Source organism: Mixophyes fleayi, chromosome 3, assembly GCF_038048845.1.
Source record: "Mixophyes fleayi isolate aMixFle1 chromosome 3, aMixFle1.hap1, whole genome shotgun sequence".
In the NCBI taxonomy this organism is placed as follows: Eukaryota; Metazoa; Chordata; class Amphibia; order Anura; family Limnodynastidae; genus Mixophyes; species Mixophyes fleayi.
In genome coordinates, this window is record NC_134404.1 from 291,849,473 (window position 1) to 291,868,040 (window position 18,568).

The following is an 18,568-nucleotide window of genomic DNA, read 5'->3' on the forward strand; positions in this document are numbered from 1 at the left end:
TTGTTTTTGTTATAGGTTTCTAAACCAGATTTACCTTATTACCTTATGCGTACCAATTTCAATATATGTTGTATCACTCACTACTAAAGGGTTCCTGTTACATTTCAGTGTTCTTTTGTTTTGCATTTAAAAACACTAGTAAAACACATAGAATTTAGTGTCCTTATGTTCATAGTTACCCATCTGTACAAAGTATAATCATCCCTTGAGAAATTTGTGTTTCTTTTCATCACTAAAATGCTACTACTCAAAAGTATTTCATCATAAATACTTGTATTAAAACTGGTAAAGGGTCATTTCCACCTGTTTCTAACTATGTAGACAATAGAACAAAGCTGCACGTTTCATTATTTGTGAAAATTGTATAAAAGGTTTCTGAAAGTCATCTTCTCAGTACTCCAAGAATACACTTTTATACATTTTAAAAGTATATGGAATAAGCAGTCAAGAATCGTTTAGATGGTGCCCTTTTGCCAAGGCACAATAAGTACAGTGCATGGCAGCCAGTAGTAGTTCTATTCACTCCAGCAATCAGAGGAAGAGGAGGTGTTAGTGTAGTCATTCTGGACTACATTCTCTGCCTCCTTCCTCTGGGGGCTCGGCTGTGCAGGTAACTGTAGGTAGGTGGATACATTTTGGGATCAGTGATGAGGTGTGCCGAAGTTGTTTTGAAATTAAGGTTAATGTGCGGCCTTTTGGAGGTAGGAGGGCTGCACATGTTGTCCTTGAAGTATATTGGGTTGTCCATCACTGATTTATAAGGAAGTATCTAAATGGGCGAGTGCAAATCCCCCTCCTGGAACTTAGCTTGGTGAAGACCCTTCAAGGTTCCAAAGTCTGCATCATTCCATGTGCTGATTATAGAAATGTGACACATTTGCTATTGCTGTCTACATACTCTAATCTTGCCAGGGCTTACCACAGGCAAAGAAAAAGTGCCATTTAAACAGTACCAACTTTATAATTCGATAGATACAATTTTATTAGTGAGCAGAGATGAAGGGAAAAAAAAAACACAAACATGTCCGCAGGCAGCATCAAAGCTCACAGATACAACAGAACACACTATAACATTAAACTGAAATGTAACAGAAGGGAAAACTTAGTTGTACAAAGGGTGATACATGGAAGAGTCTCCTAGTAGTTGTGGTAGGGACTCCTGCAGTAAAAGGGCAAACATGTCCCTTCTTTTCTGCTGTTAAATTCTACGTTTCTATGAATTATTGCATTACTGAAACGCTTAAACAAAACAAAACTAAAAAAATCTCATCATTTGAAATAAAAAGAGAAATCCATATTAATGGGTAAATTGTTGGTGTGATGACAAACTCGGTCATGAAATATAAAAGCTGTCTGTCTGGCAGCACAATTGAATGTTTTGACTAGATGGGATTGTGCTTATTTTGCTTGAGCTGACAAGGTAAGTAAAAAAATGAACCTCGCACATAGGTTGATATAGGACCTGTAGCAAGAAGCAGTAAAAATAGTTGCTAGGTAATTACAATGTTGAAAATATTACACTCCACATCACATCTTGCTTGGCCTTTTCTATAATGAAAGGCTTTTATGTTTTTGCAGACTGGCCAACACTGCATTATTGTCTAGCTTATGCTTGAAAACTTGTACTTGAACACACTGCTGCGCACCAATCATCCAGGAAATACAGGGACAAAAACATTGTTAATAACAATTTAAGTTATTTTGTTCCAGGAACTCTGCGTTTGTCATATTATTTTAAAAATGATTTATATAAGAAGTAGTCAGCGAGCGGTACTTGCCCTCTACTGAGTGTTCTGCTACAAAGCACATGTCAGTGTGATGCGCTCTTTTCATGTGTTTTATTATATGTATTAAGCCATCACTCAGAATTGTTTTTCTGAATCCCTCCAATGTCAAAGAGGTCACAGTTCCCTTAAGGGACCAATCTAATCAAATCTAATTATCATAGTGCAAATATAGACCCAAATGAACTGCAAATAGATCAAGTTAAAAGGTGTAATTCTTTACATAAATAGCTTTTCCTTTGGTTAGGGCAGGACACTGTGGTCCCTTGCTTCAGCATAAGAGAAGATCTGCTCACTTATTTTGCAGTTATGTCAGGTTCCCATCCATCCAGGGCCACATATAATGCACATATCCAGACGACAAGCATCATCTCCCATGAAAAATAGTCAATAGAGCTATATACAAACTGATGGTATATAGGGATAGGGCTCCCATTTTTATTTAATATTAAAACCAGGACACCAGTGTGATATTAGTTTTCCAGACATTCCTGGGTTTTGGAATCAAAACGGTGCTGTGTGAAAATTGATGCAACCTCATCGAAAATGGGTGTGGTTCATTTTGGTTGAGTTTTGGGTATTTATTATTATTATTAATTTTTATTTATAGGGCGCCACTAGGTATCCGTAGCGCCGTACAGGGACAGACAGAAACACGATACAGGATGAGACAGCACGGTACAGTTAACAAAAAGCACAGTAACTCAGAAGCTCAATGTACAGCTAGATGAGAGGTGAGAGCCCCCAGCGGGGTAGAAGGGCAGGAGGACCTCACGGAAGAGACAAGGAGCTGGAGAGCAGAGTTAAGGTGGTGGAGAACAGAGGGAAAGGAGGCCCTGCTCGACGGAGCGTACAATCTAAGGGGAGGGTAAAACGGACAGAGACGCAAAGGTAGGAGGATGGAATGGGGAGAACGGAGGCTGAGACGGAGAGGGGGGGGAGAGGAGAAAAAAAAGGAGGGAGGTAAGAGGGGGACAGGAGGGAGGGCAGGAGTGGGAGGGGGGTAGGCGGAGACTGGGAGGAGGACAATTAGGTGGGGGACTGGAGGGCTTTAAGGAAAAGGTGGGTTTTTAAGGCCCGTTTGAAGCTGGACAAGTTGGGGGAAGTTCTGATGGAGCGGGGGAGCTGGTTTCAGTGGAGGTGGGTAGCGCGGGAGAAGTCTTGGATGCGAGCATGGGAGGAGGTAACCAGGGGGGAGGAGAGGCGGCGGTCGTTAGCCGTACGCAGAGGGCGGGATGGAGCGTGAATGGAGATAAGGTTGGAGATGTAGGGAGCAGTGGATTAGGTAGTAGGTAGGGAGTAGGTAGATCTGGGTCATGACCTAATTTGACTCAATTTTACAATTTGGGTTGTTGGCAACTATGGTAAATTGTCATATATGGCTGTATAAGTCTGTGCTCACAACCATGAAATAGTGCATGGAAAAAAATCTAAAAACGATCATGCTCTATGAACTCAAATCCACCTTTTCTATAACTTATTCTGAAAAGCCACATTTTTCCATTACCCCTGCATCAGTTCATCGTTATCATTTATATGGCGCCATCAATTCTGCAGCGCTGTACAGAGATCTCATTCACATCAGTCCCTGCCCCATTGGAGCTTACAGTATAAATTCCCTAACACACACACACACAGACAGAGACTACGGTTAATTTGGTCTGCAGCCAATTAGCCTACAAGTATGTTTTTGGCATCTGGGAGGAAACCAGAGCACATGGAGTAAACCCACGCAAACACGGGGAGAACATACAAACTCCAACTCCTCAAACTCATGATCCCAGCGCTGTGAGGCAGAAGTGCTAGCCACTGATCCACCGTGCTGCACCACCAGTTTTAAAGATGTACTGGCTTGCAACGGCTTTGCCAGTTCAAACAAAACAGGCAATGATCAGTAATTCAAGAAGAAAAAAAACAAAAAAAGTCATACACAAAGTAGGCGCATACACTTTACTGCCGGATCACCTGAATAATGGCCAATGTGGTGTATTGCATTATCTTTCTTTGCTTTCTATCTGTCTCATCTCATCACTAGAAAGCAAAAGGATACAATTTCCTGGTTATCAATAAAGTTAATGTGTTCCAGACAATGCCTCTGTACAGTAATTAAAGCCTCTGGCAATTCATCGTTTCCCATATGATATTCGAACCACTCACTGCACAAGAAGCCTTGAGCACACTACAGAAATCAGCAATTCATTACTGGCACAACACTGCGTATCACTAATAGCCAATGTGTGCTTGAGAGGTAAGAGGCATTTATTTAAAAAAAGATAAGGCAGGTTATATTGCAATAGTTTGTATACCTCTTCTACAGCAGAGGTAATGACAGAATCTTCAGTCTTTATTGACTACCAAAATCCCTCTTAGGGAAAATATATCTTAATTATCAGGTTATTTATCTGTAAATCAAATGGGTGCAGGTTATTCGGCACAAAAACTATTATATTAACAAGTGTAAATATTTAGATAATTGAGTGGAAACTGCCATTTCATTGCCAAACTAAAATTATATCAACCTTAGAACTCGTTCTTTTTGTATTATGAAGACAAAGAAGGATTCGGCTAGATATTATGGGTATTTAGCAAGATCAAATCTGGCTGAACCCTTAGGATTTGGCCAGTCATATCAACATGCTGATTTCACAGCAACTATAGAGTGCAGTAGGCAGATATATTGCATCCAGGAATTAAAATGAAAGATAAAATGTAAAACTTAGTTGCTCTTGTGTAAAGTCATTTCACATTAATAAAAAAACAACCAAGTCTCAGTTTATGTCACTCATATAATTACTTGCTTAAAAGCTCTCATGAGCCTGGCCCTCTTCCTTGTGTGCTCCTTCTACTTTTCCATCACCCTCTGTACCTCTTGGCCTGCTTCCCTAGCCCTGGTTTCCCTGTTTTCTTAAGCTTCGGCTTTCTTCTCGCTGATTTCTACCATCCCTTTCACTATCTGTCCCAGAAATAACCTGATTTGCTTTACCCCGTCACCTGTGTTTGTATGTACGGCGCTGTGGACCCTTTGTGGCGCCTTATAAGTCAAAGATAATAATAATAATAATAATAATAATAATAATAATAGTCACCATAGGTTAGACAGGGTGCATCTAACATTACCTGGATCTAAAGACTTCTTTTCAGTGGAAGAGAATTGTATAAAGTCCTCTACATATGCTGAAAAATTGTTATTTTCTTCCAAAAAAAATACCCAGGGTGTACTCAAACTACATAGTAGTTTTTATAAATGTAGACAAACAGAAAAAAGGTTGTTCCTCCTTATCTATAGCGAATACGAATACTAATATATATATATTTTTTTTTCATATTTCCATTAATATGTAAGAAATATAAATATGTCACACACCTGGCTCCGCTTTCTTCTTTGCCACATTCTTCTTCTTTGGAGCCGCCTCATGTTTCTGATTGTCATGGTTGACAACAGCTTCAGCTTTTTTAGGAGGATGCGAGTTAGCGACTGGTGGGCTTGGTTGAGTTCCAACCGGAGTAACAGCAACCACAGGCACTTCTTTGGCTTGAACCTCTAACACTGGAGCATGCTTTGTTACTGCCTTGGTCACAGCCACCACTGGAGCCTGAGATGGTTCAACCTTTTGGACCTTCTTCTCCTGCTTTTTCTTTTTGTCTTTAGGGGAAGGTGCGGCCTTTTCGGGTGGTGGGGTGACAACTGGTGTTTTAATAGTTTCCTGAACTTGTACTGCCTCTACTACAACTTCAGGTTCCGATTCAACTTTTTTCTGCTCATTGGTATCCACAGGAGGTTCATGTTCAGGTAATTTTCCATTTGGTTTGTCATCCTTCTTCTTAGACTTTCCCTTTTTTTCAGGGAGTTTTTCTTTCTTCTTTTTATCAATTTTGGGTAGTTGGCCCTTTTCCTGCTCTTTGCGTTGCTTGGCCAACGCTTCTTCATAAGAGGTCTCTTTCATAGAGAAGGTGGACACCAGAACGATACCAATGGCAGATATAACCATGAAACCTCCAAACACCATTACTCCTAAAGTCTGAGGATCGTACAAATCCATATTGATTTTCTTTTGGGATATCTGAAAAAAAGAAAAAAAAAACAAGATCAGACACATTTTAATGCAAGCCAGAAAAAAAGCATTCCAAGCATTCTGTTTGTCTGTAGGAAATTACATTGCTTCACTAAAGGGCATTTTCAGGATCGTATTATATTAGTATTTACTGTATCCAGGAAGTACTCTGAATATTTTGCATGCTATCTGCTGACCTTTGCACAGGCGAGTTATACAGGCTTCATATGAAATATTGTATAGTTTAACAGAGCTTATTATAATACCAGAAGTGCCTAAAATTGAAAACATACAAAAGATTTGTTACTATTGAAGAAGATTTGGAAAAGGACCTTACAGGAAGCTCTGGCAGTCTTAAAGAAATTGAGCTGGCTTGAACGGAAGATGGAATATTCTCTGATGCCAACTAAGGGTTACCAATGGTCTGGTGAGCAGAACTATGTACTCAACGTCTAATTTAAAAAAAAATAAAAAAATACCAAGCTTGAGATTTTGCACATTAATATGTGTCAACTTTTGTGGTTTGAAATGTATTGTTTTTATTTTTATTTATTTTATTGTTTTTTTAAAAACAACTGTAGTAGATAGTTCCTGCTCGCACAGCAAATAATGTTTTTGGCAAATTGGCTGTAGATCCTCTAATGATGTAAAACTTCAGACATCATACAAACATCCAGATTCACCATGACCAGACATACATGCTTACGACAGATCAAGTAGCAGCTATTCTTGAACTAACAACAGAAGTACACAGATCAGATCGACAATCCTTCCATGGTTATTTCCAGGACATGAAAGCAACTGGCTATATGTCTGCTCCATGGGACTGCCAGTCACTGTGAACATAGAGGTTCTACATTCAGTGCCAAATAGAAACATCTTCACAAGAACTTGCACACAAAAAGTTTTTCTATGTGTCCCAGGAGACACTGATCATTTTAAATCTTGTTTTCCACTATAAGGTAATAGAAAAATTATCATTTATTGTTTTAGGACTAATTGGAGGATATGAATTTAAAAAAAGAAAAAAAAAAAAAAAGGTGGACATGACACTCATTCATGACTGGCGATATTTTATAAGTTCATGACAAGACCACATTTTGCAGTTTTTCTATGCGTGAAATGTGGTCTAGTCAGGAGATGTCCAACTTTTTTGTTTTATTAAATTCATATCCTCCAATTAGGTTAGCCAATCAGCTTCTCCCGCAGGAATATTGTTTTGTTCTTATTATTGTTCTTGGTGCATTTTGCCTAAAACTTCCAGCTCACAAATAGAGAGTTTAACAACAAATGTTTATTGGGTTTTTTTTCCCCCCCACACAATCACTTCTTTTTATGTTTAAGTGTACAGACACTGATGGACACACAGCTACATTGAGCTACAATTATCTGTCTAACAAAGATTGTACAGTAAAGAATTTGCTTCAGCCAAAAAGAGCCAACATGGTGGATGAAAGAGCATGAAAACGAACAGGCATATTAGTGATGAATTGTCTGTCAATTTCATATGCGCCTTCACCAATACAAGTTATTGTACTGGTAGCACATGTTAACAGAGGAAATAGGGCATGCTGTGTTGTTCAATTGCAAAAGAGGTATTACCATTTTAGAAGGCAATGGTGGGTACAGCACAGGTGACTCCATTTTGACCTATTTCGAAGTGATTTTATGCATTTATTAAAGTGCAAAATAAGCAGATAGGCGTGAATGAGCTCGCAAACATTATTATTGGACCAAATTTTAAAAGTTTTAGGCTTTTACCATGTGGAAAAACACACACACATAAACTGCTTCGGAGTACATACCTGCACATACCATCAAACCACACTCTCATTGTGTTCATTGCTCTTGGCTCTCTCGCTACATCACAATTAGAGCTGAAAGTAACTAGACCAAATGTATCTATGTAATTTGAATGATTTTATTATTCCACTATACCTACAGCTCAACTATCTCTAGAGGGTAAATGTATCAAAACGAACGATTTTCAGGCCTTTTAACGAGCAGGTTTTAAACCGCCCAATGTATTTAAGGTAAACCCACTGTGTTGAAGGTTAATAATTGGACGAAGGTGGTAATACATTTCTGTACAGTTGCGATGCAATTAATGATAAATAATTATTAGCAATCAAAAACTAGTCCATCAGAAGTAGGTATTAAAACAAGCTATTTTTTCTGGTGGTTTTGAGACAGTGTTGAATAAAACTCTGGCGGTTTAGGTGTTTTTATACCTATAATAAATGGAGCACTTGAGGGTAATGTGTGGCGGATTACAACCACCCCACAAAGCACCGTTTGATACATTTACCACGAAGTCTCAATCCGTAGCACAAGTCCTCTTTTGTAAAGTTGTGTTGTCTACTGTTGTGTAAATGCACACAGTTTTACAGACAAGTGGATGGGGCCATGATGGCTGAGTCTGCAGGAGCTCTAAAGTCTGCAACGCAAGATGGGAGGAGTTCAGCAGATAGGGATGTTCACAGTCGTGTACAGAGGATTGGAGAGAGCACATTTTGGGAGGAGTTTCCTGCTTTGCACAAGAGCGCGTAGCTTTTTTTTATCCCCGCAAATAGACTTGATTTTTTCCACCACCTCTAAGTTTTCGGAGATAGAGTTTCATCCTATACTTTAAGTAAATCAAGCTTTTTCTGGTCATTTAAGGGTTATAGGAACACAAAGAAGGAATAACAGGTGAAACAAGAACTCATATTTATTTGTTTATACCTGTAACATTTTTAAATTCTATTACCCTCCCCGGTGTTCTCTTTTAAATAAACAAAATGCATTGAATTTAAAAAACAAAAACACACAGTGCTTGTGTATAAATGCAAGAAAACCAGAGGGACACAGATCATGCTATATCTACGTCTCCGTCAGTGACCTGAACTCTGGTTCTAGACATATTTCCAGCTGAGGATCTACATCTGTCTTTCCACATCTGAAACTTTGTTCCTGAACAGTGCAGTATTAGCCTATACGGGCAACCCAGAAAATATTCCTGAAAATGAAAACACTAGCAGCACTGTGCCTTGTCTGCAGACAGACGCTTGTGGCAGACATGTCTGCCAACACTGGGGCATTTTTAGCACACGGCCAAAACAGACACTAAATATTTGAGTGACAGGTAGGGGTCTATGTAAAATAGTATACACTTTCTTGGCAGGAAAGTAGTGATAGAAGACTAATGTGGTGGTTACATTTTAGTGGTATTGAAATAGAAAATATTTTATAGAAAATATTATTAAAAAAAAATAAAATAAAAAAAATCTTACTACTAATGTGAGAATGCACCAATCATATGCTCCGAACTCTCCACCTTTTCACATGAGTGGCCAAAAACTACACAAGCATATATACACAGACACAGTTAGTCTTCAAAATTTTTTAAAGCAAAATAAAAAAGAAAAGAAAAAATGTAATATTGGAAATGTTGAATTAAGACAAGTTGAGTTATCGCTGCAAAAGGGGGACCAACTCCATATTAAAGTATATGTATATGAATACAGTGTCATTACAGTCCCTGTTGATATAATGGTCAAGCGTCCGAATACTTTTGTCCATATAGTGTATATAGAAGATGACGTAGCCACTGGGCCAGATGATAAAAGGCCTCAGTGTTTTTTGGAAGGAGGGGGTTAACATCAGCTGTTCATGATTCCATGCCTCCTCTGCCCCGATTGACTTTCCCCACAGATTACATATTCCCCTGTCAGTGTCATTGTCAAACAATCACCCTTTCTTCCCTGCAGCTGCTCCACATGTTGGCAGAGGTGAACATAACCCACCCGGGACAGTGGCTGGCAAGAGACAAATTAGTTTTATCATCAAAGTCTCTTATCGCATTCACAAACTAATATAACAGATTTCAAACTTTTTATGTGGGTAATGGACTTGTTTCTTCTTCTAGAATATTAATGGTTCACTTATAGCTGTGATCACTTTTGAATGTGGTCTAATGACTGCTTGTAAAATAAAGAGATAAAATAGAAATGACTATGAGGATCATTGAACTGCATGTTATACTCACTCATACAGTCTCTATGAGGTTCTGGATGTAGGAGCTCATAGGTCAATGTAAAACAATGTCTACCTGCATTTCAATTTAAGGCCTTTTTCACACCCACTGGTGTGTAAACACACGCCTTGTAAAAGCATGTAAAAGGCAGATTACATTGGAGCCCATTTCTATTAGCGTTTGTACTTATGGTCGGGAGTGATGCGCTGCATTCAGGGCAAGTCAAATGCATGGAGGTCAATCGCATGTCCTCGAATGCACTATTTAACCCCCAAAGCACATTCAAGAGCATGTCATTGACCTCAATGCATTTGAGGTCAATGGCCTCTAACTGGGGAGCCCGGTCATAGACAAACACTCAGAGAAACTGTCTGTTCAGATCCTCAACGTGGCCAGATGTCTGGTAACGAAACATTGGAAAAAAATCCTAACCCTCCTTCCAGACAGCAACTTCTCAATGAAATGTGGTATCTAGCATCCATGGAGAAGATTTCAGCATACCTCAACAAGAAGATTCATAAATTCTCCCAAATCTGGGGTGACTTGTTCATCTACAATGGTCCCTCAGCAGCCAATACACCATCTGATCAAGTTCAGAGTATTTCAGCCCTATTCTTGTGAGCAGTTCTGCCTATTTGGTCCAAGGACCCCAGACCTGGGCTCAACAACCCCCCCCCCTCCTCTTTCCCATCTTACCCCTGCCTTCACTACTGTATACACGACCACTCTCCCCAGCATCCCTGTATGGTTTGTCATTAAATTAATGATGCAAAATTCTTCTATCTATTCATGTTTTGTAATTGACCCAAGTGGACTTGTTCTTTATACTTTGATTTTCAATTCACAATGTAACTTGATTCTGCCCTTTTGTCGTATATATGGGGACCAATAGCTTGTGCACCACCCAAGGCCTAATGCAGGGGCAGGCTGGGCTGGGGCATAGGCCCCCCGGGCCGCTCAGTCTGGTACCTCCTTTGGGCCACCTGTCTGTATATGCAGTGCCATCCGCATATACAGAATGCATCGAGTGACATGTGATGCAGCCACCCGTGCACTGGATAGCATTCTGTATATGCGGATGCAAAGTGTTTGTGGGCTGCTACTTATGGGCCAGTGCTGTGTGCTTGCCCCCTGAGCCAAAGTCTGCCAGCCAGCCCCTGGCCTAAGGGTCAAACATGTTTCTAGGGCTAGTATTAGTATTCATACTCCATTTTGAATCTTTAAAAACTCCTTTATATCTCTTTTAAGAGGTCTATACTTTATGAACATGCATGTACCTATATAACTCTGTACCTATTTATAAGTGGTAAGTCAACACTGCTTGCCTCCCTCCCACAGCGAATGCACAGTGCAATATACCTCTGGGTGCTTTCATTATACGAGTGTCTGGAACAAAGAAAGTACAGGGAAGGGAGTGCAAGTATCCATTCTTCCTTGTGCTTCCCTGGTTCCCATTGTCAGATACCACACTTCTCATATGCCAGTGCAAGAGGCACACAGCAAAACATGTTAATGTGCATTTATTCCTGCACTCACTCTATGAGGGGAGGGAGAGGACTTAAAATTATGCAGGGGCCTGGAGGCTAGGTAAAGACCTAAACTTCTGCTATCCCTGGAATTCTGTTGCATAGCTCTCGTTTCATCTTATGTAAGATTGCCCCTGAATATTTCAAAGAACACTTTTTTGTTGCCAGAGGTATACAGCTTCCTAGTAATCCTTTATTAGCTTCCATACTATTTATTAAACATGCAACTATCCACAGCTTTTAGATCCCAGTTTACCTATATTCTGTCCATTCAAAGTAAAAAAAAAAGTTTTTTTCAGCAAACCAGACCGGACACAATGTAGGCTAACTATCTAAAGATATGTGATTTTAGTAAATCACACCCAATTATCAAAATCTCGGCCAAGGGTTACACAATACAAACCATTAATTATTAAATCCTATAAAGACATGTAAACGTTAATAGTCTATGTGTATAAAATTTACAAATAAAATGATGAGATTTTATAGAAACACGATTTGCATAGTGGAGAAGGTCCAATTTCTATGACATGAGCGATCCCACAGAACCATCAGTTGTGGAGAGTTCCACAGAAGCTGGTTACACTAATGATGTGTGAGGAACAAGACTATTAAGAGCAGCTCTCTGTAATGTAACTTTGCCTTTTATGATCTGGAGTGAGGTCTCTAAACACTGGTGCAGCAGTGCAATGTGTGCTGCTTGTAATTAAGGACTCCCCGGAGATGTAGCCAGGTTTATTTTCAATTAGTTACCTAGCATTGTAATCCTTTTCATAGCTGCTCTACTAACAGGAGAAAACTCTAACCTCACAGAAAGGAATTAGTCCATTCAAAGATTTATACACAGGTAACATTGAAGCACCTGGCTTTTGAATGCATAAAGTCAACAGATCCTTCAATATGACCCTTTCTATCTGGAATAAAATGCTCTTAAGACCAGGGCCACCTTAACAACATTATGGGCCCCCGGGCAAAGCAGTGCAGAGGGGCCCCTACCTCTATATATGTGTATCATATATATATATATATATATATATATATATATATATATATATATATATATAGATAGATAGATAGATATAGATATATTTGCAGGATTATTATTTTTTTTGCAGGATTATTTATTTTATTTAAGAGCCCTGTCTATGGGGCCCCCTTGCCTGTGGGGCCCCCGGGCACCTGCCCATCGTGGCCAATGGAAAAGATGGCCCTGCTTAAGACTCTTCCTACTTTATGTACTATATCCGAAATAGCTGATGTAAAGGATGTTTAAGACAAAACAAACCCAAAAAACAATCACTTACTATTTATAATGGAATATTCCAGCTGTCTGTCTGGTGAACTTAATGAGGAGTTATATGCCATGTTGGGGCAAGTGCATATCTTTTCAGGAAAGATGGAATGTTCCGCATTCATAAGATGTTAAACAAAAACTGCCAGAGGTGGTTCATATGAGCATTTTAGAGCGCAGCCTATGTGTATGCCAAGCAGGCATGGAATTAAACACAAATGCCAAATGCCCAAAAAAAAGCAAAAGTAAGTTTATATTATAGATTCAGCCTTTGCAGCTAAAGAAATGTGCACTGAGCACCACTAACTCCAACCATACTGTAGCAGTCACATACCATATGCTGTCTAAGAGAGTACAAAGTCAATTTGTACAGCTCATCATACATCTTATCTGGAGCTGTATTTGCCTTATACTCCTCACTGGAGCAGATTTACTTTCTGTGTGTTCCTCATGGAAATTACAAGAAAATGACTACTATGTGCATAGTGATCATTCATTCCTATGCTGTACACCTACAGCTATGCAAATACATGGACCAAGCTGCACAATAATGTATACACACTGGTGGCCTATGCATGCTCTGGTTTGCATTTCCTGATACTTTTTTTCCTGAACAGACACAGATCAGTCTATTTGTATTCAGCTAGGCCACATACATATGGATTATTTGGAGCATGGATTTCATGCTTCAGGTATACTCCATAAACCTGAATGCCAATCCTAAATAAAAAAGGCAAACACACACCTAGGAGCCTTTTTCTTTAGTAAACTCCTATTGCACTTTTACAGAGATAAAGAAAAGGAAATGTCCATCTGGATAAAATGTTGGAGTCACTATAATTATCTTCACTGCAGCTTTAAGAACAATACAGCTGTCTCAATTGAAACAAGTGATCCACCGACCACCGTTTATGAACTATGTTCCAACAAAGATATACCTCATAAAAGTTGGATTTAAATCTAGTAACAAACCAAGAATGATCAGGCAAAGCCATCTTCAATGAGCACATTGCATTAACCATATGTCCTATTCAAGAGTTGTGAAATAAGTTTACAAATCAGCATTGGCACTTACTCAACAGGAAGATTACAGCTTAGGTCATCATTATCAAGGACAAGAAACAGCAATCAACACAGAAAATGTATTATTCTGCACATTTCCCTAGTCCCAGACAGCTTTAAATTTATCATTATACATAGTAACTACTGATTTTTTCTTCTACATTTCGTACAATCCAGCATGCTCAAGTTAAACACAGAAAACACGCATGCTATACATTTTCCTATGGTTTATTTTCCACCACCTATGTTACCGGATTGTATGTCTGCCATATGATCTTTGTTCCTCCCCCCATGATTCATTTTGACATCTGCACATTTTCGCATGCGGCTAACATTGGGAACAACTTGTTATTGGCCGGTGGTGAAATTGACGCCAGGGAACTCACAGCTTTGATTATTTACAAAGCAGCTAGATTTAGTGAGCGGACGTGTCATTTTGTATGCAGAATTTTCTTTGCAATTTTTTTTTTTTTTTTACTATTTTAGTGTAATAGATACTGGGTTTTGGACAGTATTTTAGTATAATGGGCAAGAAGAGTCCACACTACATTATAGTAGGCCCTCTAGGATGGTACTCCGGGACTCCCAATCTTGTTCATTATCCAAGCCCTCACAAACCAGGGAGCTCAGGAACTGTCCCAGTGCTCTTCAGTGCAGAGCTGGTAGTCTCTGGGAAGGGGGAGACTCAGATTTCTCCATCCCTTGTCCCATAGCGTCACCAGGTCTGCACCCCAGAGCCTGGAATTTGTTTGCACAAGGCAAGGAGTCCCCTCGCTCCTGGACCTCCTGTTATGGTGATCACCAGATCAGCCTGTAGACCGCTAGGGCTGGCTGAAGTTTGGGATGAAACGCTGCCTGGTTTATGTATTTACTACTAGAATAGTGCACATGCTGTTAGCATCATTGAAATTACTGGAAAAAGCTCTGAGACTTCTAAAACATTGCTGATGAAATCATGATTTTTAATTCAATGTTTCACAAATTAAGAGTTGGGACAGTGAATTACCTTTTTTTTGGGCAATTTTGTAGTGATTTTGATAGATTTAAAAAAGGCGAGCTATAGATGTCATTACTTGAATCCAAAAAAAGGATGTTGAGTGAGAGCAGGAAGGAAGTTGTCGAAGTTCAGCATCAAAGAAAGAAGTATATGGTATATGGTTATGAGACATGTTTCAAATTTACAAATTCCAAATAGAAGGCTGGTAGAACCAGAACCGACTAAGATGTACAGTGTTTATAATGCATCAGAAAGAATGGATGATGGAATTCAAGGATAACGGAAGAAAAGGTGAATAGAATGATGTCTACTATTAACACCTCACCAAAATAATGTGTATTTGTTGTCTATATTAAACCAATATTTATGTGTACCAAATTCAGTAAGAAATACAGTGCATGTTTGAAAATTAAAGCATCCGATTGGTTGGTATAGGTGACACCTAGGGCTAGATTTACTAAGCTGCGGGTTTGAAAAAGTGGGGATGTTGCCTATAGCAACCAATCAGATTCTAGCTTTCATATATTTAGTAACTTCTACAAAATGACAGCTAGAATCTGATTGGTTGCTATAGGCAACATCCCCAATTTTTTAAACTCGCAGCATAGTAAATCTAGCCCTTAGTTTTTATAAATGTACACTTGTGTATTAGCACAAGACAGCATGTATTACATTTTATCGTTTATTGAGTATTACAACATTCAGTTGCCATTATCAAGCTACAACAAAACCTGTAATACACAATAAAGTGTTGATCTTTTACATTTATCCATTTTCCATAGTATCCTTCCACGGTGTTTATCATGTGCCATGCTGTTTAACAAAGGAAACAAAGCATTTGTTCAGAGCATTCTCTGAATTGTTTACTTTATGTCATACTTGCTAATTTTTAAGATGTCCTCTCCAGGAAATCACGCACATAAGATGTGAGGGTGTCGTGGCCACACAATGTGCATTATAATGGCTCTGCCCCCACTGCACAATGCCGTAATTCACAGCACAGCATGGGCGACAACATGATGACACGATTCACTGTGACCTGCATCATCTAGTCCTGCCCACTGCGCTAGGGCAGTGGGCGGGATCTAGGAGGGTGCCTGCAGAGATTCTCTTTGGGGCCAAGCAGAAACCTAGACTCACAAGCAGACTTGACCAGTGCACTGGTTGGTCATTAACAGGTTAAGATGTAGCAATTTTCACTTTCTGGCCTCTATCAAACACATAACTGTCAAAGCTTTGGAACATCATTCTTGTGGTATCTGATGCTGTGGACATTGCATTTCCCTTTATAACAAATCTGCAGTATAGAGATTACACTAATCAATGTGATTTGCCTCCATTTATGAACATTACAAATCCCTGGGTTTAGTTGCCCTTGAATGATTTATGTCTAAAAAGATTTTATAAACTGTAATTAAGAATGAGTGACACTGTACATCAAGGGCAATGTGTACTAACCTTGCTACAAGGACAGAAGGTCTTTGTTGCACTGGTAGTACAGTACATGCTTTCATTAAATTAACAATTGCCTGTAACATCACATTGTACCAGTGACTGGCTCCACAGTGACTTGTTCTAATTATTTCATATTGTCATGATGTGTATCCAGGCTCCTCTTGTAAGTATAAGGCAGATAAGCTCCATGCAATCGCACATGGCCCTGGATGGTAAAACAATGCAAAAGTGCAACTGAACACCAAAAAAGTGCTATTTAACATGATTTTCCATTACGCAGCGCTAGTTTTACACCCCCCAAATTATAATGACCACACAAACTGTCCAGTACAGTAATTTTCCAAATTTGCAGCGTGAATGGGCACATTAATGCTGGCTACATACACATCCTGCCACTCGCTGGAAAGCTGCTTTACAAGTTTTTCTCTGGACTATTATTTTGCTGAGTTTTAGCACAGCTCACACTTGATACAACAAATCCCTTCCTGGTTGCTCTAAGGAATAGAGAGCCAACATTTGCTTAAAGCTGGTTACCGACTAGCGCTGCATTAAACATCAGTGACACCACATGTCAAATGGCGTTGTGCTTGCAATGATAACAAGCACGTACACTTGCGTGCAATGACCGAAAATAGAGCATGCATCGATCAAAAATGGCACCACAACCACTCCCGTCCACAAGGGTAAATGTTAGTGGGTACGGTGTCATTGGAAACAATGGATTCTATTTCCATACCTGTTTAGATGGGGGGGGGGGGTGTTAAAAAAGTAAATAAAATAACACTAGTAAAAGCCTATATTTGTACACCAGTTACGAGTTCCAACACTGTGGACAGTCATACACTTTTACTTATATTATACAGATTTGGAGGATAACAAGAAAGAAAGAATGTACAATTGAGTAAATCCAAAGACTTGTGCATTTATGAAATATTGATAGCTACCCCCTTTCTAGATTCTCTAACCCCCTATTTTACTACTTACCAGAAATGTCAGTGACTCGTCCTTTCATAGAAGAGGCACGGTAGAAGGGATTTTGCAATAGCTGCAACCCTTCACAAATTCCTTCACTTCACTACCTAATGTCTTGTGACATGTTTGTATAAACTTCCATGTGCCAACCAACTCATAAGTACTTTAGACAATTTTTAACGCTTTACATACAAATCGGAAAATTTTCCAGTGTGATCCCAATTTTCCAATTAAATGCCTCGAAGTATGCCTCATATTAGTTTCCTTCTGTAAAAGAGTACCAAATGTAGACGACATTAAAGTGTAATTTTAATCAAATGAGAACAACGATTTATATTCAGATAAATATATAAACTTCCTTAGCTGGATAGAGTTTAGGATATTTCATATAGAACATACTCCTATTAACACAACAGAACTGCTTGACATTATCCGCACTGATTAACTGCCTGTTGTTTACATCAGTCGCATATGTGAAGAGCCAGATTATACACATCTGGGGGTAAATGTATGAATCTCCGGATTCTTCATCTCCGGCGTGTTCAGCCTCTTCAGCGCTTAAATTTAAAGCGGCGCTGCATTGTAAAGGGAAGTTTCCCTTTACAATACAGCGCCACTTTAAATTTAAGCGCTGAAGAGGCTGAACACGCCGGAGATGAAGAATCCGGAGATTCATACATTTACCCCCTGGTCTCTCACAGGTCAGGAGACCCAAGCATTCTGATAGACCAATGTCTGCATGCATACCAATGGTCATTGCCTGACCAGGTGTCAGTTTGGTTGAAAGCAAAGAGTGCAGCTAGCTGTAGTCTAGTCAGGGCCATCTTAACAACATTATGGGCCCCCGGGCAAAGCAGTTCACCGGGGCCCCTAGATATAGATGTATACAGATATAGATATAAAGAGATAGAGATAGATAGATGCACAGTACTTGCTCAGTGACCCTTGTAGGGTTTTTTTGCAGGTTTTTTTGTTCTCATTAAGAGCCGTGCCTATGGGGCCCCCTTGCCCGTGGGGCCCCCGGGCAGCTGCCCATTGTGCCCAATGGAAAAGATGGCCCTGAGTCTAGTACTACATACTACTATCCCTCCAGACCAAATGGTTTAACGCAAAATAGTTAAAACACCAAGTATCTGGAACTTTAAACACACATATACATTTGCCAATCGGTTAGAGATAAATTTTACATAAAAATACATTTAAAAAAAAAATTGACATTCAAGCAAGATCTTTAGCGCATTGATTTTTTTTTTCTTGCAGTGATAACTTTTTAAAGTGCATCAGTGAATTACATACACCTACATCCTTACTATATTACTATAGATGTGGGAACTATAATGCAGAATGTTTGGGACTTTTGGTTTTAAAGGAAAAGTGTTAATTTGGAACACATTGTTTAAAATTACAATTCAAA

General features: G+C 39.3%; 1 protein-coding gene across 3 annotated transcripts in view; it reads right to left on the bottom strand.

The window, feature by feature from the left end:
• The window catches only part of RRBP1 (ribosome binding protein 1), a 55,035-nt gene that overhangs the window by 34,056 nt on the left and 2,411 nt on the right, over window positions 1–18,568 (bottom strand). For all 3 annotated transcript variants that reach the window (XM_075203799.1, XM_075203801.1, XM_075203800.1), the window contains exon 2: window positions 5,149–5,845. In XM_075203799.1, coding sequence (XP_075059900.1) covers window positions 5,149–5,824 — 676 coding nt within the window. In that variant the 5' untranslated portion in view covers window positions 5,825–5,845. The remainder of the gene's footprint in view (window positions 1–5,148; window positions 5,846–18,568) is intronic.